This window comes from Bolinopsis microptera, chromosome 13 (genome assembly GCF_026151205.1).
Source record: "Bolinopsis microptera isolate Bmic1 chromosome 13, MBARI_Bmic_1.0, whole genome shotgun sequence".
Lineage (NCBI taxonomy): Eukaryota > Metazoa > Ctenophora > Tentaculata > Lobata > Bolinopsidae > Bolinopsis > Bolinopsis microptera.
Window position 1 is genome coordinate 687,467 of NC_087084.1, and position 24,342 is coordinate 711,808.

General features: G+C 38.2%; 1 protein-coding gene across 1 annotated transcript in view; it reads right to left on the reverse strand.

Annotated features, from left to right (window-relative positions):
* Positions 1-15,722, reverse strand: part of LOC134825413 (uncharacterized) — a 146,966-nt gene extending 131,244 nt beyond the window's left edge. The window contains exons 1-19 of the mRNA XM_063837589.1: positions 15,597-15,722; positions 15,297-15,407; positions 14,997-15,182; positions 14,697-14,807; positions 14,397-14,507; positions 14,172-14,282; positions 13,832-13,981; positions 13,496-13,585; positions 13,169-13,262; positions 12,669-12,802; positions 12,089-12,213; positions 4,657-4,780; positions 3,589-3,661; positions 3,263-3,384; positions 2,938-3,071; positions 1,016-1,129; positions 766-868; positions 506-639; positions 115-236 (exon numbers count right to left, since the gene is read on the reverse strand). Coding sequence (XP_063693659.1) covers positions 115-236; positions 506-639; positions 766-868; positions 1,016-1,129; positions 2,938-3,071; positions 3,263-3,384; positions 3,589-3,661; positions 4,657-4,780; positions 12,089-12,213; positions 12,669-12,802; positions 13,169-13,262; positions 13,496-13,585; positions 13,832-13,981; positions 14,172-14,282; positions 14,397-14,507; positions 14,697-14,807; positions 14,997-15,182; positions 15,297-15,407; positions 15,597-15,722 — 2,275 coding nt within the window. The remainder of the gene's footprint in view (positions 1-114; positions 237-505; positions 640-765; positions 869-1,015; positions 1,130-2,937; positions 3,072-3,262; positions 3,385-3,588; positions 3,662-4,656; positions 4,781-12,088; positions 12,214-12,668; positions 12,803-13,168; positions 13,263-13,495; positions 13,586-13,831; positions 13,982-14,171; positions 14,283-14,396; positions 14,508-14,696; positions 14,808-14,996; positions 15,183-15,296; positions 15,408-15,596) is intronic.
* Between the last annotated feature and the right edge of the window lie 8,620 nt (positions 15,723-24,342).

Below are 24,342 nucleotides of genomic sequence, written 5' to 3' on the forward strand. Positions count from 1 at the left end.
CTGCTCGAGGAACAGGAGAGTAAGATGATTAATAACTCACCTGCCCCGGATACCCCTGCTCGAGGAACAGGTATTCTCTCGTAGAGTAGGAGAGTAAGATGATTAATAACTCACCTGCCCCGGATATCTGGTCCCCTGCTCGAGGAACAGGAACTCTCTCGTAGAGTAGGAGAGTAAGATGATTAACTGCAAACATAGTCTCGTAACAATCCACTTTGTTTACTGACTTGCTCTTCCTGTGAGAGCAGTGTTCAGGTCTCACTAGAGCTTGTGTGTCACGTGTCACTTTTACTAGTATATCTATTATAGTAGTCGGATTCTTCTGCTTTCAGCAGGATACGATTATGTACATTTTATAATACGATGAAACATTTACTGATTTACTTGATCGTCTACATGATAATGTGGTAAGCATAAATTAACAGTATGTAAAGGCCAGTCTGTAAGTCTAGAAAGACCACATGTGAGTGGTAAGTAAGAAATGTAGTGATATCAAAACGAGTACCTGTCTACAGTTACAGTAGCCCCGGAAGATGGGAGTTGGTTAGCTAGTAGGAGAAGCAGTTCTATTTGGTCCACTGCCAGCTGTACTTTGAGCGGGTCCACATGCACCTCCATTGAGGAACCGTAAATACCAAACTAAAGGTTAGTATAGGGTTACTGGGAGGAGAATATTTTGCAAACACTAAGATATAACCCTTCTTATTCTACTTCTATTATTATTACATTATCAGTACTCTATTAGTAAGCAGTAATAACACTTACCTTACTACCAGACCTCGTTGCTATGACACTGGGGGCGTACGTTACCCTCATATCAAGTCCTTGTATTATTGTAGCTGATATTTCGTCACATGACGACAGCTTCCTGCAGAAGAGGAGGTTTAGTTGGGAGAAGAAAAGGTCTGGGATTGTATTCTGTATCATAGCTCTTGTTCAAGAGAAATTGTAAAAAGTAGACCTGGACACAAGTATAATAATACAGTAGAATAATACGGTAGAGATTTCTAGAAACCTCTGTCCCCAGGCTTCAGCAGCATTGGTAATGTTTTGTGGTATTTCAGGGCTGGATATCCTGTCTGAGTAAACTTCTAACCCTGTTAGTTCTATCTGGAGCTGGTAGTTGCACCTGAAGGAGGAGAGACTTGAGCTGGACATAAAAACTATTAAATAACACTCGACACAGTTCAGTAAGGCCAAATCAAGCTGAAACTTATAGGTAGGATATCACCAACTCCCATGACGCACAACTGTCCTAATCGCTTCCATAAACTCATAAAGTAGTGTAGACCCATATGACAGCACTAAAACACCACTAATAATGATGCACTCAGTTCGAAGAGCTGTCCTGGCCACGTGGGCGCAGGAAGATGACGCATTTATTTATTACGCGCAATTGGCGCGTTTCCTAACTGTGAGCCGTGTCAACTCATTGACTTAGATCTCTCGCGCGTTACGCGAAATTAAAATGTAGACTCTCCAAATGGAATTCCATTTCGCTTACACAAACATATCGGTAAATTAACTTATTTGAAACATTTAGGAGGGTTAATCTTGAGCTTTTAATCAACATAATATTGATTAACAAAATAATCATGTTCTACGTACATTCTCAACTGGGAATAACACAAAGGAAGAACACCTCGGTATCACTAGCTGAACAAACTAGCATTCCCCTATTATAATCGGGCACCGCGACAATTGACCCCCCGACTATGTAATTAAACTGGGGTCAATTGTCGCGAAATCTAGGGTTAGGGTTAGGGTTGGGGATAGGGTAAGGGTTAGGATTAGGGTTAGGGTTAGGGTTAGGGTTAGGGTTAGGGTTAGGGTCAGGGTTAGGGTTAGGGTTAGGGTTAGGGTTAGGGTTAGGGTTAGGGTTAGGGTTAGGGTTAGGGTTAGGGTTAGGGTTAGGGTTAAGTATAGGGTTAGGGTTAGGGTTAGGGTTAGGGTTAGGGTTAGGGTTGGGTTAGGGTTAGGGTTAGGGTTAGGGTTAGGGTTAGGGTTAGGGTTAGGGTTAGGGTTAGGGTTAGGGTTAGGGTTAGGGTTAGGGTTAGGGTTAGGGTTAGGGTTAGGGTTAGGGTTAGGGTAGGGGGGGGGGGGGGGTGGTTAATTGTCGGGGGTAAATTGTCGGGGGGTCAATTGTCGCCCACCCTATAATTTTACCCATTATTTAGTTTGACCACTGTTGAGAACTTTAATCTGGATAAGTACAGACTGTATTTATATTGGTTCAAAGTAAATTAAAGACTATTCTTCTGCCAGTCGTATTTTAAAGACTTCGAGAAGTAGAAAGATGTGTAACATTATGGCATACGGACGACGGAAACTCATTTAAATGATTGAAATATTATATTATAAGTTAAATAATTACATTGTATATATCAGCAGTTATAGTTGTATAAACTACTGAACACAGTAGATGTAACTATTAGTAGTAACTCACATTAAATACCATTACTTTGGTGCACAGTGACAGTCATACAAATCATATAGAGTGTTCCAACAGCAAAACAACACAACCCAACTAAAGTAACAACTAGTATAAGTAAAGTTAGAAACAGTGAACATTTAACCAAGTTAACCTTTACACGGTACATGGTAACTTCACACACTACTACTAGTCAATATATATACTAGGTAACAGCACTAGCTTGTAGGTAGATAGTTTGTGTACAATTTCCTTGTGTTTTGTTTTTGTTTTAATTGTTCTGTTTTTTTAATGTACCAAGGTTACACATTGTTAACCTATACAATAGTTACAAAGAAATAGAACTTTACAGATAGGAATAAGATAACAACAAACAAACAAACAAACAAACAAACAAACAAACAAACAAACAAACAAACAAACAAACAAACAAACAAACAAACAAACAAACAAACAAACAAACAAACAAACAAACAAACAAACAAACAAACAAACAAACAACTGACCTGGCGTGAGTGTCAGTAGATTTGATGTGTTTGTGGTAACCCTTATCTATAATAACACGAGATAACAGGTTGTCAGGGTTGGAGCTCATTGTAACCAGTGACACGTGACACACTAGCTCGTTATCTAGTGGCTTCTGAAACAGAGGGGTAGTTATTGGTTGTTATTTTAATTGTTATTTTAGCTAGTACTACTGCTACGTGCTAATAAGCGATGGGTACATGTGATTATAATATTTGTACACTGTATCGACAGATATCTATTCAATATTTTATTAATTAACTAATTAACTAATTAACTAATTAACTAATTAACTAATTAGCAAACCTTGGTAGACTTGCTAAGTGGGCATATAATCTCCAGGTCCTGTAACTCCAGTCTGATGTCAGGATAGTAGGCTGTGTTTAGTGTAGTGGGGGTGATTGTCGGGGTCTCTTCTTCCTCGTATACTACAGATACACGTGTATTGGTTATCTAGTTAATTAGATAAATAATTAACTAATTAAGTGTATACGAATTATAAATTAACTGATTTTACAAAATTATATATGATAGAGATAAACCATTGAAATAAACTGACTTGAATAATATATTGGTTGAAATATGGTTGTTAACATTTGGTGTTTTGATTTAGTAGTAGTAGTAGTATTTACCATTGCACTGAAAGTTTGTTGACTGTTCTAGTAACTCCAATAGTTTGAGCACTGCGGGGGCATCTAGCACTGCCTGAACACAAGGATAGTTTTTATATCTGATAATAATTGCATTTCCTTCGTCACTATAATTGTAAGAGCACAATTTGTATGTTAATCCACTGATGTCAGGGCCGGTCTAAGTATAAGTGCCTCACAGAGGTCTAACTCAAATACTAAACCAGTCTTCTAAAAATATTAATCCTTATTTACACTGCGAATAGTAACTGTGCGATTTAAGAGTTCAAGCTGAGGGGGTTTCCTTGTGTTTTGTAAAAAAGTGTGAAGTATTTAGCACTTGGTAGACTTAAAGGGATCATGAAGTGTCCCCGACTTAATCGTCAAAACATTTCACATATACTATCACATAGAAACAGTAATATAAGAATAGGGCTCGGAATTCCCAGATTCGTAACTTAATTATGTCGCGTGTAATCGATACAGGAAGATCGCCCTAATTTGTTGGATTGCGGCTAACTGTCAGACACTGCAATAGAAACAGTGTTAAAATGCACATTTTTATTCATGTGCTGTGGCGCCAATTTAATTGATAAAATCTCCAAATTAACGACACTTGATAGATTTGACTTTTATCTTTCGAAAAATGTGGCTGTATAATGTGCATAATATACACAAGCGTCAAATAATTGTCTTATAAGTTTACGTACTGCTGTGTAATGTTGTAGGAAGAAAAACATTCAATTACCAAACGCTAAATAACAATACACGTTAGTAAGAACCTATTACCTAAATTAACCTTAAAGTATAATTAGTTTTTTCTTGATACAAACAATTACTTGTTAAGTTCATGGTAAAATATGTCCATCATCAGTTCCGATACAGATAAAACCCGTATACCTTGATCCATCTGTTGAGTGCTGACAGACGATGGAAAACAATATTACTACTTAACAGGGTGTTTTGTTTGTAATCTGAGGAAATTATTTCCACACATAAAGTTCATAATACAAATGTTGGTGAAGGATTTCTATCTAATTAAATAATGAGCTAATGAGCTAATAGGCTGACCTGAAGCGGCTTGATCTTGATGAAGAAGGACGGGCTAGTGTTCCTCATGTAGTTGTTACAGTGTACTACACTCAGTACAGGGTCGCTACTTGTACTTTGTAACAACGCTACTTCACCCTCCTCACTGCAACAATAGGACAGGTTAATTGTCTAAACTACTAGTTATAGTTATAGTAGCAGCATTATATATAGTAAGATAGTATCTGTGGGGGGGGGGCAGTAGTGGTAACTCAATTTAAGGGTCTCTCGGGGCCCACACAATAAACTGTTAGCTGATAATTATAGATACTCCTCAGGGTAGTACTAAAGGTAGTACTAACTTGATAATGGAGAGGGTTAGAGACCCTATCTTCAGTAGTACTAACTTGATAATGGAGAGGGTTAGAGACCCTATCTTAAGTAGTACTAACTTGATAATGGAGAGGGTTAGAGACCCTATCTTAAGTAGTACTAACTTGATAATGGAGAGGGTTAGAGACCCTATCTTAAGTAGTACTAACTTGATAATAGAGAGGGTTAGAGACCCTATCTTAAGTAGTACTAACTTGATAATAGAGAGGGTTAGAGACCCTATCTTAAGTAGTACTAACTTGATAATGGAGAGGGTTAGAGACCCTATCTTAAGTAGTACTAACTTGATAATGGAGAGGGTAAGAGACCCTATCTTAAGTAGTACTAACTTGATAATAGAGAGGGTTAGAGACCCTATCTTAAGTAGTACTAACTTGATAATAGAGAGGGTAAGAGACCCTATCTTAAGTAGTACTAACTTGATAATAGAGAGGGTTAGAGACCCTATCTTAAGTAGTACTAACTTGATAATAGAGAGGGTTAGAGACCCTATCTTAAGTAGTACTAACTTGATAATAGAGAGGGTAAGAGACCCTATCTTAAGTAGTACTAACTTGATAATAGAGAGGGTAAGAGACCCTATCTTAAGTAGTACTAACTTGATAATAGAGAGGGTTAGAGACCCTATCTTAAGTAGTACTAACTTGATAATAGAGAGGGTTAGAGACCCTATCTTAAGTAGTACTAACTTGATAATAGAGAGGGTAAGAGACCCTATCTTAAGTAGTACTAACTTGATAATAGAGAGGGTTAGAGACCCTATCTTAAGTAGTACTAACTTGATAATAGAGAGGGTTAGAGACCCTATCTTAAGTAGTACTAACTTGATAATAGAGAGGGTAAGAGACCCTATCTTAAGTAGTACTAACTTGATAATAGAGAGGGTAAGAGACCCTATCTTAAGTAGTACTAACTTGATAATGGAGAGGGTAAGAGACCCTATCTTAAGTAGTACTAACTTGATAATGGAGAGGGTAAGAGACCCTATCTTAAGTAGTACTAACTTGATAATAGAGAGGGTAAGAGACCCTATCTTAAGTAGTACTAACTTGATAATAGAGAGGGTAAGAGACCCTATCTTAAGTAGTACTAACTTGATAATAGAGAGGGTAAGAGACCCTATCTTAAGTAGTACTAACTTGATAATAGAGAGGGTAAGAGACCCTATCTTAAGTAGTACTAACTTGATAATGGAGAGGGTAAGAGACCCTATCTTAAGTAGTACTAACTTGATAATGGAGAGGGTAAGAGACCCTATCTTAAGTAGTACTAACTTGATAATGGAGAGGGTAAGAGACCCTATCTTAAGTAGTACTAACTTGATAATAGAGAGGGTAAGAGACCCTATCTTAAGTAGTACTAACTTGATAATAGAGAGGGTAAGAGACCCTATCTTCAGTAGTACTAACTTGATAATGGAGAGGGTTAGAGACCCTATCTTAAGTAGTACTAACTTGATAATAGAGAGGGTAAGAGACCCTATCTTAAGTAGTACTAACTTGATAATGGAGAGGGTAAGAGACCCTATCTTAAGTAGTACTAACTCAAGATAATGGAGAGGGTAAGAGACCCTATCTTAAGTAGTACTAACTTGATAATGGAGAGGGTAAGAGACCCTATCTTAAGTAGTACTAACTTGATAATGGAGAGGGTTAGAGACCCTATCTTAAGTAGTACTAACTTGATAATGGAGAGGGTAAGAGACCCTATCTTAAGTAGTACTAACTTGATAATGGAGAGGGTAAGAGACCCTATCTTAAGTAGTACTAACTTGATAATGGAGAGGGTAAGAGACCCTATCTTAAGTAGTACTAACTTGATAATGGAGAGGGTAAGAGACCCTATCTTAAGTAGTACTAACTTGATAAAGGAGAGGGTAAGAGACCCTATCTTAAGTAGTACTAACTTGATAATGGAGAGGGTAAGAGACCCTATCTTAAGTAGTACTAACTTGATAATGGAGAGGGTTAGAGACCCTATCTTAAGTAGTACTAACTTGATAATGGAGAGGGTAAGAGACCCTATCTTAAGTAGTACTAACTTGATAATGGAGAGGGTAAGAGACCCTATCTTAAGTAGTACTAACTTGATAATGGAGAGGGTTAGAGACCCTATCTTAAGTAGTACTAACTTGATAATGGAGAGGGTAAGAGACCCTATCTTAAGTAGTACTAACTTGATAATGGAGAGGGTAAGAGACCCTATCTTAAGTAGTACTAACTTGATAATAGAGAGGGTTAGAGACCCTATCTTTAGTAGTACTAACTTGATAATAGAGAGGGTTAGAGACCCTATCTTAAGTAGTACTAACTTGATAATAGAGAGGGTTAGAGACCCTATCTTCAGTAGTACTAACTTGATAATGGAGAGGGTAAGAGACCCTATCTTAAGTAGTACTAACTTGATAATAGAGAGGGTTAGAGACCCTATCTTAAGTAGTACTAACTTGATAATGGAGAGGGTTAGAGACCCTATCTTAAGTAGTACTAACTTGATAATGGAGAGGGTAAGAGACCCTATCTTAAGTAGTACTAACTTGATAATGGAGAGGGTAAGAGACCCTATCTTAAGTAGTACTAACTTGATAATAGAGAGGGTTAGAGACCCTATCTTTAGTAGTACTAACTTGATAATAGAGAGGGTTAGAGACCCTATCTTAAGTAGTACTAACTTGATAATAGAGAGGGTTAGAGACCCTATCTTCAGTAGTACTAACTTGATAATGGAGAGGGTAAGAGACCCTATCTTAAGTAGTACTAACTTGATAATAGAGAGGGTTAGAGACCCTTTCTTAAGTAGTACTAACTTGATAATAGAGAGGGTTAGAGACCCTATCTTAAGTAGTACTAACTTGATAATAGAGAGGGTTAGAGACCCTATCTTAAGTAGTACTAACTTGATAATAGAGAGGGTTAGAGACCCTATCTTCAGTAGTACTAACTTGATAATAGAGAGGGTTAGAGACCCTATCTTAAGTAGTACTAACTTGATAATGGAGAGGGTTAGAGACCCTATCTTAAGTAGTACTAACTTGATAATGGAGAGGGTAAGAGACCCTATCTTAAGTAGTACTAACTTGATAATGGAGAGGGTAAGAGACCCTATCTTAAGTAGTACTAACTTGATAATAGAGAGGGTTAGAGACCCTATCTTTAGTAGTACTAACTTGATAATAGAGAGGGTTAGAGACCCTATCTTAAGTAGTACTAACTTGATAATAGAGAGGGTTAGAGACCCTATCTTCAGTAGTACTAACTTGATAATGGAGAGGGTAAGAGACCCTATCTTAAGTAGTACTAACTTGATAATGGAGAGGGTAAGAGACCCTATCTTAAGTAGTACTAACTTGATAATAGAGAGGGTTAGAGACCCTATCTTTAGTAGTACTAACTTGATAATAGAGAGGGTTAGAGACCCTATCTTAAGTAGTACTAACTTGATAATAGAGAGGGTTAGAGACCCTATCTTCAGTAGTACTAACTTGATAATGGAGAGGGTAAGAGACCCTATCTTAAGTAGTACTAACTTGATAATAGAGAGGGTTAGAGACCCTATCTTAAGTAGTACTAACTTGATAATAGAGAGGGTTAGAGACCCTATCTTAAGTAGTACTAACTTGATAATAGAGAGGGTTAGAGACCCTATCTTAAGTAGTACTAACTTGATAATAGAGAGGGTTAGAGACCCTATCTTAAGTAGTACTAACTTGATAATGGAGAGGGTTAGAGACCCTATCTTAAGTAGTACTAACTTGATAATGGAGAGGGTAAGAGACCCTATCTTAAGTAGTACTAACTTGATAATGGAGAGGGTTAGAGACCCTATCTTAAGTAGTACTAACTTGATAATGGAGAGGGTAAGAGACCCTATCTTAAGTAGTACTAACTTGATAATAGAGAGGGTTAGAGACCCTATCTTAAGTAGTACTAACTTGATAATGGAGAGGGTAAGAGACCCTATCTTAAGTAGTACTAACTTGATAATAGAGAGGGTTAGAGACCCTATCTTTAGTAGTACTAACTTGATAATAGAGAGGGTTAGAGACCCTATCTTAAGTAGTACTAACTTGATAATGGAGAGGGTTAGAGACCCTATCTTAAGTAGTACTAACTTGATAATGGAGAGGGTAAGAGACCCTATCTTAAGTAGTACTAACTTGATAATAGAGAGGGTTAGAGACCCTATCTTTAGTAGTACTAACTTGATAATAGAGAGGGTTAGAGACCCTATCTTAAGTAGTACTAACTTGATAATAGAGAGGGTTAGAGACCCTATCTTCAGTAGTACTAACTTGATAATGGAGAGGGTAAGAGACCCTATCTTAAGTAGTACTAACTTGATAATAGAGAGGGTTAGAGACCCTATCTTAAGTAGTACTAACTTGATAATAGAGAGGGTTAGAGACCCTATCTTAAGTAGTACTAACTTGATAATGGAGAGGGTAAGAGACCCTATCTTAAGTAGTACTAACTTGATAATGGAGAGGGTAAGAGACCCTATCTTAAGTAGTACTAACTTGATAATAGAGAGGGTAAGAGACCCTATCTTAAGTAGTACTAACTTGATAAAGGAGAGGGTAAGAGACCCTATCTTAAGTAGTACTAACTTGATAATAGAGAGGGTAAGAGACCCTATCTTAAGTAGTACTAACTTGATAATGGAGAGGGTAAGAGACCCTATCTTAAGTAGTACTAACTTGATAATGGAGAGGGTAAGAGACCCTATCTTAAGTAGTACTAACTTGATAATGGAGAGGGTAAGAGACCCTATCTTAAGTAGTACTAACTTGATAATGGAGAGGGTTAGAGACCCTATCTTAAGTAGTACTAACTTGATAATGGAGAGGGTAAGAGACCCTATCTTTAGTAGTACTAACTTGATAATAGAGAGGGTTAGAGACCCTATCTTAAGTAGTACTAACTTGATAATAGAGAGGGTTAGAGACCCTATCTTCAGTAGTACTAACTTGATAATGGAGAGGGTAAGAGACCCTATCTTAAGTAGTACTAACTTGATAATAGAGAGGGTTAGAGACCCTATCTTAAGTAGTACTAACTTGATAATAGAGAGGGTTAGAGACCCTATCTTAAGTAGTACTAACTTGATAATGGAGAGGGTAAGAGACCCTATCTTAAGTAGTACTAACTTGATAATGGAGAGGGTAAGAGACCCTATCTTAAGTAGTACTAACTTGATAATAGAGAGGGTAAGAGACCCTATCTTAAGTAGTACTAACTTGATAAAGGAGAGGGTAAGAGACCCTATCTTAAGTAGTACTAACTTGATAATAGAGAGGGTAAGAGACCCTATCTTAAGTAGTACTAACTTGATAATGGAGAGGGTAAGAGACCCTATCTTAAGTAGTACTAACTTGATAATGGAGAGGGTAAGAGACCCTATCTTAAGTAGTACTAACTTGATAATGGAGAGGGTAAGAGACCCTATCTTAAGTAGTACTAACTTGATAATGGAGAGGGTTAGAGACCCTATCTTAAGTAGTACTAACTTGATAATGGAGAGGGTAAGAGACCCTATCTTAAGTAGTACTAACTTGATAATGGAGAGGGTAAGAGACCCTATCTTAAGTAGTACTAACTTGATAATGGAGAGGGTTAGAGACCCTATCTTAAGTAGTACTAACTTGATAATGGAGAGGGTAAGAGACCCTATCTTAAGTAGTACTAACTTGATAATGGAGAGGGTAAGAGACCCTATCTTAAGTAGTACTAACTTGATAATAGAGAGGGTTAGAGACCCTATCTTTAGTAGTACTAACTTGATAATAGAGAGGGTTAGAGACCCTATCTTAAGTAGTACTAACTTGATAATAGAGAGGGTTAGAGACCCTATCTTCAGTAGTACTAACTTGATAATGGAGAGGGTAAGAGACCCTATCTTAAGTAGTACTAACTTGATAATAGAGAGGGTTAGAGACCCTATCTTAAGTAGTACTAACTTGATAATGGAGAGGGTTAGAGACCCTATCTTAAGTAGTACTAACTTGATAATGGAGAGGGTAAGAGACCCTATCTTAAGTAGTACTAACTTGATAATGGAGAGGGTAAGAGACCCTATCTTAAGTAGTACTAACTTGATAATAGAGAGGGTTAGAGACCCTATCTTTAGTAGTACTAACTTGATAATAGAGAGGGTTAGAGACCCTATCTTAAGTAGTACTAACTTGATAATAGAGAGGGTTAGAGACCCTATCTTCAGTAGTACTAACTTGATAATGGAGAGGGTAAGAGACCCTATCTTAAGTAGTACTAACTTGATAATAGAGAGGGTTAGAGACCCTATCTTAAGTAGTACTAACTTGATAATAGAGAGGGTTAGAGACCCTATCTTAAGTAGTACTAACTTGATAATAGAGAGGGTTAGAGACCCTATCTTAAGTAGTACTAACTTGATAATAGAGAGGGTTAGAGACCCTATCTTCAGTAGTACTAACTTGATAATAGAGAGGGTTAGAGACCCTATCTTAAGTAGTACTAACTTGATAATGGAGAGGGTTAGAGACCCTATCTTAAGTAGTACTAACTTGATAATGGAGAGGGTAAGAGACCCTATCTTAAGTAGTACTAACTTGATAATGGAGAGGGTAAGAGACCCTATCTTAAGTAGTACTAACTTGATAATAGAGAGGGTTAGAGACCCTATCTTTAGTAGTACTAACTTGATAATAGAGAGGGTTAGAGACCCTATCTTAAGTAGTACTAACTTGATAATAGAGAGGGTTAGAGACCCTATCTTCAGTAGTACTAACTTGATAATGGAGAGGGTAAGAGACCCTATCTTAAGTAGTACTAACTTGATAATAGAGAGGGTTAGAGACCCTATCTTAAGTAGTACTAACTTGATAATAGAGAGGGTTAGAGACCCTATCTTAAGTAGTACTAACTTGATAATAGAGAGGGTTAGAGACCCTATCTTAAGTAGTACTAACTTGATAATAGAGAGGGTTAGAGACCCTATCTTCAGTAGTACTAACTTGATAATGGAGAGGGTTAGAGACCCTATCTTAAGTAGTACTAACTTGATAATAGAGAGGGTTAGAGACCCTATCTTAAGTAGTACTAACTTGATAATAGAGAGGGTTAGAGACCCTATCTTTAGTTTCTTAGTCAGTAGCAATCCCTCTAGATCTGTACTAGCTGTTATATCTTCTGCTTCTATTTTCAGTGTGTCGTCCAATGTTACAGAGATCTGTTAAACATTCCCTCAAGTTAGAGTTCTATAATAATAATAAGGTTGGTAAGATCAGTGTGTATTGGTGAGGTTTAACGAGGTAAAATAATATTTTTAATTGTGGTTTATTATGTTAAGTGAGGTTTCACGAGATTAAGCGAGGTTTAGTGAGGATAGGTGAGGTTACTTGAGGTATAAGTGAGGTATAAGTGAGGTTTCGTGAGGTATAAGTGAGGTATAAATGAGGTATAAGTGAGGTTTCGTGAGATTAAGTGATGTTACTTGAGGTATAAGTGAGGTTAAGTGAGGTTACTTGAGGTATAGGTGAGGTTAATTGAGGTATAAGTGAGGTTTCACGAGATAAAGTGAGGTATAAGTGAGGTATAAGTGAGGTATAAATGAGGTATAAGTGAGGTATAAGCGAGGTTTAGTGAGGTATAAGTGAGGTGTACTAATAACAGGTGACATCCTACCTTTGGTATAGCGTACTGTAACCACACGTAAAGGAAAGGTTTAGAGTCCCCCTCATTGTCTGGTATAACACTACCACTATCAGTATAGTACACTAGATCAGGTAGGTAGGTGTGTATTGAGGAGATCTCAGAGCCTGAGGGGGATAATAGTGTTAATATCTGGAGGGGATATAATCTTACTATATATATAATAAAGCGAGACGATATTATATATGGATGGATGTGTTTATCCGTACCATTTTACTGACACCACGGCATCAACTTTAACGCGACTTTCCGCAAAAACCGTAAAATATATAATAGAGGGGTTGTTTATCTAGCGTTAACAGTTCACATCACAGCTACTACACATGCTACTACACAATATGTACTACACATGTTACTATACATGTTACTATACATGTTACTATACATGTTACTATACATGTTACTATACATGTTACTACACATGTTACTACACATGTTACTACACATGTTACTACACATGTTACACTAGTTACCTGTGGTAGATACTTGAGTGAGAGGAGTGTCCAGAGTACTAGCCACACTAAACGAGCGTGTCAGGGAGGCCACTACACGTAGTACTAGTCTTATCTGCAGTGGTAATCAATTAGTTAATTAGCGAACTAATTGGTTAGTTGACTGGGTAATTGCAGTGTTAATCAATTAGTTAATTAGCAAACTAATTGCAGTGGTAATCAATTAGTTAATTAGCAAACTAATTGGTTAGTTGACTGGGTAATTGATAAATGAATACAATTTTGTTGATGGAATTCAGAGAGATATGAACCTATATGAACCTATATATATATATAATGAACCTATACCTGATCCAGATGTATAGCTACTGATATGGGATGGGTGTCAGCGTGTAAACAAATGTCATTACTTCCTCTGCTGCCCAGAGCTAGTACCACCTGACAAACATGTATCTTAATTATTTTAATGTTAATTTAATTAATAAATATATTATTCTAATGTTAATTACTCGATTAGCAATACTAGCAATATTAGCATCCTTATAAAGATGTTTAATTGAAGTTTAAATGACAGATGTTTGATTGAACATTTTATTTATTCGCTCCAAACCGAGTAATAACTGTACGATATAAAAGTTTTTAATCGGTTTATTGATTAATTAACTAATTAGCTAATTAGCTCACATCAAGAGACAGAGGAGCAAGGAGCGGTTGAACAGTGTGGGAGACGGTGGTAACAGCCAAGTTGCTGAGGGATATCTTCCAGGGTAGAGTTTTATAATCAGTAGGATTACCTACTAGTCCACCAGTTGTAGTTACTGATAGGGGTAATTCCTGGGGAGAGAGAGAGTTTTATAATCAGTAGGATTACCTACTAGTCCACCTGTTGTAGTTACTGATAGGGGTAATTCCTGGGGAGAGAGAGTTTTATAATCAGTAGGATTACCTACTAGTCCACCAGTTGTAGTTACTGATAGGGGTAATTCCTGGGAGAGAGAGTTTTATAATCAGTAGGATTACCCACTAGTCCACCAGTTGTAGTTACTGATAGGGGTAATTCCTGGGGAGAGAGAGTTTTATAATCAGTAGGATTACCTACTAGTCCACCAGTTGTAGTTACTGATAGGGGTAATTCCTGGGGAGAGAGAGTTTTATAATCAGTAGGATTACCTACTAGTCCACCAGTTGTAGTTACTGATAGGGGTAATTCCTGGGGAGAAAGGGTTTTATAATCAGTAGGATTACCTACTAGTCCACCTGTTGTAGTTACTGATAGGGGTAATTCCTGGGGAGAGAGGGTTTTGTAATCAGTAGGATTACCTACTAGTCCACCTGTTGTAGTTACTGATAGGGGTAATTCCTGGGGAGAAAGGGTTTTATAATCAGTAGGATTACCCACTAGTCCACCAGTTGTAGTTACTGATAGGGGTAATTCCTGGGGAGAGAGAGTTTTATAATCAGTAGGATTACCTACTAGTCCACCAGTTGTAGTTACTGATAGGGGTAATTCCTGGGGAGAGAGAGTTTTATAATCAGTAGGATTACCTACTAGTCCACCAGTTGTAGTTACTGATAGGGGTAATTCCTGGGGAGAAAGGGTTTTATAATCAGTAGGATTACCCACTAGTCCACCAGTTGTAGTTACTGATAGGGGTAATTCCTGGGGAGAGAGAGTTTTATAATCAGTAGGATTACCTACTAGTCCACCAGTTGTAGTTACTGATAGGGGTAATTCCTGGGGAGAGAGAGTTTTATAATCAGTAGGATTACCTACTAGTCCACCAGTTGTAGTTACTGATAGGGGTAATTCCTGGGGAGAGAGAGTTTTATAATCAGTAGGATTACCTACTAGTCCACCAGTTGTAGTTACTGATAGGGGTAATTCCTGGGGAGAAAGGGTTTTATAATCAGTAGGATTACCTACTAGTCCACCTGTTGTAGTTACTGATAGGGGTAATTCCTGGGGAGAGAGGGTTTTGTAATCAGTAGGATTACCTACTAGTCCACCTGTTGTAGTTACTGATAGGGGTAATTCCTGGGGAGAAAGGGTTTTATAATCAGTAGGATTACCTACTAGTCCACCAGTTGTAGTTACTGATAGGGGTAATTCCTGGGGAGAGAGAGTTTTATAATCAGTAGGATTACCTACTAGTCCACCTGTTGTAGTTACTGATAGGGGTAATTCCTGGGGAGAAAGGGTTTTATAATCAGTAGGATTACCTACTAGTCCACCAGTTGTAGTTACTGATAGGGGTAATTCCTGGGGAGAAAGGGTTTTATAATCAGTAGGATTACCTACTAGTCCACCTGTTGTAGTTACTGATAGGGGTAATTCCTGGGGAGAGAGAGTTTTATAATCAGTAGGATTACCTACTAGTCCACCAGTTGTAGTTACTGATAGGGGTAATTCCTGGGGAGAGAGAGTTTTATAATCAGTAGGATTACCTACTAGTCCACCAGTTGTAGTTACTGATAGTGGTAATTCCTGGGGAGAGAGAGTTTTATAATCAGTAGGATTACCCACTAGTCCACCAGTTGTAGTTACTGATAGGGGTAATTCCTGGGAGAGAGGCATATTAAAGACTTTTAGAGAGTGTCAGAGATACTATAACTCACTATGAAGTTACTATTACTCACTATAAAGTTACTATAACTCACTACAGAGTTACTATTCCTCACTATAAAGTTACTATTCCTCACTATAAAGTTACTATTCCTCACTATAAAGTTACTATTACTCACTATAGAGTTACTATTCCTCACTATAAAGTTACTATAACTCACTACAGAGTTACTATTCCTCACTATAAAATTACTATTCCTCACTATGAAGTTACTATTCCTCACTATAAAGTTACTATTCCTCACCTGAGGGTTGATAAGTCCACAAGTTGTAGTCTGGTTAGTGACGAGTAGAGCAGGTAAGCAGATCAGCACTGCGTCCAGATCCGGGCTGCTCTGCGCGTACTCTAACACGTCCCCTTGAGGAGAGCCACACCCTGCTGAGCTGATCAGCAGTACTATTGGGGACACCACCATCTGGAGAGAGAGGAGGGGAGTTTAGGCTCAATTTTTATCATAAAGTTGGAGGTATATACTCCTATATTATAGTATTCTTACCTTCTTATTTTATATTATAAAGCATGTTTTAGTTTTACCTGCACAGCAAGATACTCCACTACATGCCACAAACTAGTTACCTGGTTACCTGGTTACCTGGTTACCTGGTTACCTGGTTACCTGGTTACCTGGTAACCTGGTTACCTGGTTACCTGGTTAGTTTTACCTGCACAGCAAGATACTCCACTACATGCCACAAACTAGTTACCTGGTTACCTGGTTACCTGGTTACCTGGTTACCTGGTTACCTGGTTACCTGGTTACCTGGTTACCTGGTTACCTGGTTACCTGGTTACCTGGTTAGTTTTACCTGCACAGCAAGATACTCCACTACATGCCACAAACTAGTTACCTGGTTACCTGGTTACCTGGTTACCTGGTTACCTGGTTACCTGGTTACCTGGTTACCTGGTTACCTGGTTACCTGGTTACCTGGTTACCTGGTTAGTTTTACCTGCACAGCAAGATACTCCACTACATGCCACAAACTAGTTACCTGGTTACCTGGTTACCTGGTTACCTGGTTACCTGATTAGTTTTACCTGCACAGCAAGATACTCCACTACATGCCACAAACTAGTTACCTGGTTACCTGGTTACCTGGTTACCTGGTTACCTGGTTACCTGGTTACCTGGTTACCTGGTTACCTGGTTACCTGGTTACCTGGTTACCTGATTAGTTTTACCTGCACAGCAAGGTACTCCACTACATGCCACAAACTAGAGCTTTCCACCGAGTCAGTGACACGTGACGAGGAGCCACTAGCTGACACGTCACGCGGTATGGCGTCATGTGCTGTGACGTCATCAGGAGAGTAGCGTGGAGGTGTGTCGGGGACTTTATTGTCTGGAAGAGTAGTCATTATACACCTCAGTCCTAAGTAAATGAGCATGTAGCATGTAACCTCAGTCCTCAGGGTTGTAGTGCCCCTGGTCCTCAGTATCATTATAAACATACTCAAACTCTCAACAATTAGAGCAACTGTTTAATTTACCTGATGGTGTGGAAGCAGGAGTAGTGAAGTTGTTAGGGGAGGGGCCTGTGGAGGAGGGGGCAGTGGAAGAGGGTGCTGTGGAAGAGGCGGGTGTAGAGCTAGCTACACTTTCTAGTGAACAAGACCTGAGGTTTATAATTGAGTATCAGTAACCAACTAGTAACCAACTAGTAACCAACTAAGGATGCTACGGTTTAAACTAAACTAATTTCAATAAAGTACTTTAAAGATTTTGCATTCGATTTTGAAAATCTTGGACCTCGTTTTTGATGATTTTTCGAGGTCCACGATTTTCAAAATCGAACAAAAAAATTTAAAGGCCTATCTCAAAATTCTGTCGGGCTCATTTCTTCTAAATGATCCCTAGAACATATCCTGAAAGTTTCAGGGTGATTGCTCAAAGAATGTAAGAGAAGATAGATCTTTAGACTCGATTTTCAGGGCACGCGATCAAAAATCGTTCGCCCAATACAATTACACACACGCGCTGACCTTTGACCGGCAATAATTTCGGCTAGGAACGTTATTTTTCCACGGGATCAAAAACATCTGACAGATACCACTCCCCTCTATCAGAAACAACTAAAAAGTTGATTTTGAGAAAATTTCCATGAAGACCCCCCTGCCCTCTTAATAATGTTATCGTAGTGTTGAGTAGTTGTGACTACTAAAACCGCTCACCTCACATAAGTACCAGAATTGACAGGAGGCAGATAAGCAAGGAGAGCAGGAAGGGCTTTGTCCCAACATATCACTACACCGCTACTGTGCACTATTAACACTGGCCTGTCTGATGGGGTCGAACCTGAGCAAAACACAAGGATATATTTTATAAGGGAAAATGTAGAACACAAGGATATATATTTTATAAGGGAAAATGTAAAACACAAGGATATATTTTATAAAGGAAAATCTAAAACACAAGGATATATTTTATAAGGGAAAATGTAAAACACAAGGATATATTTTATAAGGGAAAATGTAAAACACAAGGATATATATTTTATAAGGGAAAATGTAAAACACAAGGATATATTTTATAAAGGAAAATGTAAAACACAAGGATATATTTTATAAGGGAAAATGTAAAACACAAGGATATATTTTATAAAGAAAAATGTAAAACAGAAGGATATATTTTATAAAGGAAAATGTAAAACACAAGGATATATTTTATAAGGGAAAATGTAAAACACAAGAATATATTTTATAAAGGAAAATGTAAAACACAAGGATATATTTTATAAGGGAAAATGTAAAGCACAAGGATATATTCTATAAACGACGATTTAAAAACATCATTGAGAATCTTTAAAACATGCAGATATTTTACCAACGTAAAGTTACGAGACATGTGCGATTTATAATATGATAAATATTATTACTGTTATGATAAACTTATAAACTTACTGGTGGTAAAGGGGACGCGAGGCCACTGAACAGTAACACTCAATAAACTGGGTACCACGTGTACATCACGAGGTTGCTCCAGCGACCTGAACAGATTACTTACTAATTACTCACTAATTCATAATTTGTTTACTTATTAACATCAGTTACTAAATTTTGTTACCAAATTTTTAAATTCAAATTTAATGATTAATTGACTAGTGAGTAGGAGTACTAGATAATACTAGGTAGTAGTTAGTAGTGAGTAGTGAGTAGTACCTGTATACATCTTTCGTGAAGTAGGGCCCAGATAAAATGCATACCGCCTCATCCGCTGTAACGAAATAATTGTTAGTACATGTACATAGTTTAGTTTTTTAGTTAGTACAAAGTTCATATCCATTGTTCATTCTCGTTGTAGTCTCTGACATTTAAATAATTTATGTTTTCCACAATGATTTTACAGCGGCAATTTGTTAATAAAAAAATAAATAGCGAGAATGAAATAAATCTGATCAGCTAACCAAATAATAAGCCAATTAAAAAGCAATCTATACTAAATAAGGCCCCATGTAGCCTCCAGGCTCGACAAACCCCGCAAAATTCAGTGTGCAACGTTTGCCTTAATAGATCAGTCAGTCACTGAGTGCACAACTGAAATGCCCCCCCCCCCCCCCCCTGTATATTTATCAGGAGATAATAAATAATTAAACATACTAGATTTGTAGAGAAAGAGCCCCCCCCCCCCTGTATATTTATCAGGAGATAATAATAATAAATAATTAAACATACTAGATTTGTAGAGAAAGAGCCCCCCCCCCCCCCCCCCTGTATATTTATCAGGAGATAATAATAAATAACATACTAGATTTGTAGAGAAAGAGCTCAGCGCCGCGCAGTGTCAACATAGCAGAGTTTACAACAGTAGTTTGACAATACTTCATCCCAATGTGCGAAACACACAGTTCTACACTCAACTGCTCTTCTGTGATATACAGTGTTATTAACTAATTAACTAATTAACTAATTAACTAATTAACTAATTAACTAATTAACTAATTAACTAATTAACTAATTAACTAATTATAAGTATCAAATTAATCGTTGTTTTATTAAGCATTAAAAATTTTTTCTAAAGGGGGTTCCCCTTAAAAAAATCCGGGGGTTTTTAAATTTTTTTTTTCTTTTTTTTAAAAAAAAAAAGGGCCCTCAAAAAAATCCTGCCCCCTTAACCCCATTTTTTTCAAAAAACGGGGGAAAAAAAACCCTAAACCTTTATCTAGAGTTTGCGGGGGGAAAAGTTTTTTCGGGAGGGGGGCGGTTTGTTTTAACTAAAAAAACCCCAAAAGGAGTTTTGGGGGGCTTTTTGTTTTGGGGGGCAGGTCAAACCCTATATTAGAGTTTGGGGGGGGGTTTAAGTGTTCTGGGGGGGTGCAGTTTTAAAAATTAATTTACTAAAAAGGTTTTGTGGGTTTTGGGTGTTTTTGAGTGCAGGGGGTTCAAAAACCTTTTTAAATTAGGGGGGTTGGGTTTGGGGGGTTGTTTTTTGGGATTTGGCGGTCCCTTTTGTAACAAACTCCCCCCCAAAACCCCACCCCCACCCCCCAAGTTGAAAAGGGCCCATTAGTATGGGGAAGGGGATAGGAGAGGGGGGGGGGGATTGTGGTTTTGAAAAAGGGCTTTTAGTTTTTTTCGGGGGGGAAAACTTTTAGGGCCCGGCCCTTTTTAAACCTTGCATTGGGGGGGAAAAACCCTTAAAGGGGAAAGGTTAAAATGCGGGTCGCACTTCTAAAAAAAAAATTTTGTTGTGGGGGACCTGGGGGAAAAGTAACCACTTTTTTAGTGCACCTTTCAAAATTAAACCCTTTTCCCCCTTTGGGGAAAACCCAGAGGGGATCATTTTAAAATTCCCCCATTTTACGCCTTTTTTAAACCCTTGAAATTGGGGGGGGAAAATTTTGGGGGGGAAAAATTTTCCCCAATGTTAGTAAAAACTTTTAATTTAAAAAAAATTCCCCCATTGGGGAAACCCCTTGGGGGGGAAAGTTTCCCGGGGTTAAAGGTCGCCCTTTTAAAAAAACCCTTTTCCCTTGGGGGTTTTTAAATGGGGGGAAAAGTGGGAAAACTGTTGGGTTCGCATTTTTCAAATAAAAAAAACCCTTGAAATTGGGTTTTAACCCTGGGGGGAAGAAACCCCCAACTGTTAGTGAATTTCAAAAATTAAACCCCTTGGGCCAATTTGTGGGGGCCTGGGGGAAAGTTTAAACCTTTTTAGTCGCATTTTTAAAAAACCCCTTGGCATTGGGGAAACCCCCGGGGGAAAAGTTTTCCTGTTAGTCGACCTTTAATAAAACCTTTTTTGCATTGGGAAAACCCCTTTGGGGGAAGTATCATTTGTTTAGTCGCATTTTCTTAAATAAAACCTTTGAAATTGGGGAAAACCCCCCTTGAGGGGGAAAATTTTTTTTGGTGGGGGCCTTATAAAAAACCCTTGGGGCATTGGGGGCCCCCTGGGGGGAAGGGGTTTTTCCGGGTTTATTTGGGCCATTTAAAAACCCTTTGGGCATTGGGGAAAAACCCTTAAAGGGAAGTATAAATTTTTTATTTGGCATTCTAATAAAATTTGGGCCTTTTGGGGGGTTTAACACCTAAAGGGAAGTTTTAAATTTTTTTTATTTTGCACTTTTTAAAAAAAAAACCCCTTGGGGAAATTGGGGAAAAAACCTTTGGGAAAAAAGTTTTCCACTGTTAGTCGCCCCTTTTAAAAAAACCTTTTGAAATTTGGTGGAAAACCCGGGGGGGAAGTGAAATTTTTAGTCGAATTTCAAATTTAAAAATTTTTCCCATTGGGGGGATCCCCCTGGGGGGAAAAAAGTCCCCTTTGTTGGGGTCGCATTTAAATAAACTTGTTTTGGGGAACCCCTGGGGGGAAGTACCCCCTTGGTTGTCGAAAAATTTTTTTTTAAAATTGGGCATTGTGGAAAAACCCTGGGGGGAAAAGTTTTCACTTTTTGGTTCCGCATTTTTAAAAAAACCTTGAAATTGTAAAAAAAACCCGGGGAGGGAAAGTATAATGTTAGTCCCCCCAACTTCTAAAAAAACCGGGGCATTGTAAAAAAACCCCGGGGGGAAGTTTTTTCCATTTTGGGTTCCGGCATTTTTTAAAAAAAACCTTCCCTTGGGGGGAAACCCCCTGAGGGAAGTACCCACTGTTATTTTGGGGGCCTTCTTTTTTTAACCGGCCATTGGGGGAAAAACCTGGGGAAAGTACCACTTTTTTTGTTCCCCACTTCTAAAAAACCCTTGCTTTGGGGGAAAAAACCCTGGGGGAAAAGAAATCATTTGGTTGGGGTTTCGCATTCAAAAAACCTTGCTTTTTTGGGAAACCCCTGGGGAAAAAGAAAACCCCATGTTAAAGTTCCCTTTTTAATATAAAAGGGGGCATTGTGGAAAAACCCGGGGGGGAAAATTTTACCCCCACTTTTTGGGTTCCCCACTTCTAAAAAAAATTGTTTTTTGGGAAAAAAACCCTTGAGGGAAAAAAGGTTATCCCCTTTTTTTAATTTTCCCATTTTTCCAAATTTAAAACCTTGAAATTGGGGGTTTCCCCTGGGGGAAAAATTTTTAAACCGGTTTATTTGGGGATTTTTAAAAAACCCTTTGCTTGGGGAAAAAAAACCTGGGGGGAAAAGGGGTTTTCACTTTTTGTCGCACTTTAAAAAAACCCTTTCCCATTGGGGAAAAACCCCTGGGGGGGAAAGTTTCCTTTTTGGTTGGGGTGGGAAATTTCTAAAAAAAACCTTTGGATTGTAAAAACCCCCTGAGGGAAGTTTAAACTTTTTTATTTTCCCCTTTTTTAAATTTTAAAAACCTTTTCCCTTTTGGGGGGGGGGACCCTGGGGAAAAAGGGTTTTTCCTGTTGGGTGGGAAACTTCTAAAAAAAATTTTTGCTTTTGGGGGGGGGAAAACCCCTGGGGAAAGTATAAAATGTTAGTGGGCCCCTTCTAAAAAACCCCTTTGGGAAATGGGGGGGAACCCTGGGGGGAATTTTTCCCTTTTTGGTCCCCCATTTTCTAAAAAAAAACCCTTGTTTTTGGGGAAAAAAAACCCTGGGGGGGAAGTTTTCCATTTTGTTTGGTGGGCACTTTAATAAAACCCTTGAAATTTTTGGAAAAAACCCTGGGGGGAAGAAACACTGTTATTTTCCCGGCACTTCTAAAAAAAAACCTTTTTGGAAATTTTGGGGAAAAACCTGGGGAAGTATCAATTGGTTATTTTCGCATTTAAAAAAAACCGGGGGCATTTTTGGAAAAAAAACCCCTGGGGGAAAAGAAAAATTCACTGTTTTTTTGCCCTCAAAAAATAAAACCCTTTCCCATAGTAAAAAAACCTGGGGGATTTTATCCCCTGTTATTTTGGGCACTTTTTTTCCAAAATTTTTGGGCATTGGGGGGAAACCCCGGGAGGGGGGAATTTAAAATTTTTTTTGGGTCCCCATTTTCAAAAAAAAACCCTTTTCCCCTTTTTTGGGGAAAACCTTGAGGGGAAAGAATTTTTGCCCCGGCACTTTTAAAAAAAAACCCTTGATTTTTGGATCCCCGGGGGGGGAAGTACCCACTTGTTAGTCGCACTTCTAATAAACCTTGCATTGTGGAAACCCTGAGGGAAGTATCACTGTTAGTCGCACTTCTAATAAACCTTGCATTGTGGAAACCCTGAGGGAAGTATCACTGTTAGTCGCACTTCTAATAAACCTTGCATTGTGGAAACCCTGAGGGAAGTATCACTGTTAGTCGCGCTTTCTAATAAACCTTGCATTGTGGAAACCCTGAGGGAAGTATCACTGTTAGTCGCACTTCTAATAAACCTTGCATTGTGGAAACCCTGAGGGAAGTATCACTGTTAGTCGCACTTCTAATAAACCTTGCATTGTGGAAACCCTGAGGGAAGTATCACTGTTAGTCGCACTTCTAATAAACCTTGCATTGTGGATACCCTGAGGGAAGTATCACTGTTAGTCGCACTTCTAATAAACCTTGCATTGTGGATACCCTGAGGGAAGTATCACTGTTAGTCGCACTTCTAATAAACCTTGCATTGTGGAAACCCTGAGGGAAGTATCACTGTTAGTCGCACTTCTAATAAACCTTGCATTGTGGAAACCCTGAGGGAAGTATCACTGTTAGTCGCACTTCTAATAAACCTTGCATTGTGGAAACCCTGAGGGAAGTATCACTGTTAGTCGCACTTCTAATAAACCTTGCATAGTGGATACCCTGAGGGAAGTAATAATAATAATAATACTATAGTAGGTTTTCTAGAGCACAAGTCATGCACAACCAATATGGTTGATTTTTGTGATAGCCTGGCATTGTCTCTTAACGAAAACATTATCAATCATGTTGTGTATTTTGATTTTGCTAAGGCATTTGATTCTGTAAATCATGATATCCTTCTTCATAAGCTAAAGACCTTATATAACATTGATGGTACACTTCTCAAATTTCTTACCAATTACCTTCAAGGCCGTTACCAAAGAGTGGTTATTGGTAATGAGATGTCATCTACCCTCTCAGTTAATTCTGGTGTCCCCCAGGGCTCTATCCTTGGTCCCTTACTTTTTGTATTGTTTATCAATGATATTCCTCTTGGCCTTTCGGATAATACTGATATTGTTTTGTATGCCGATGA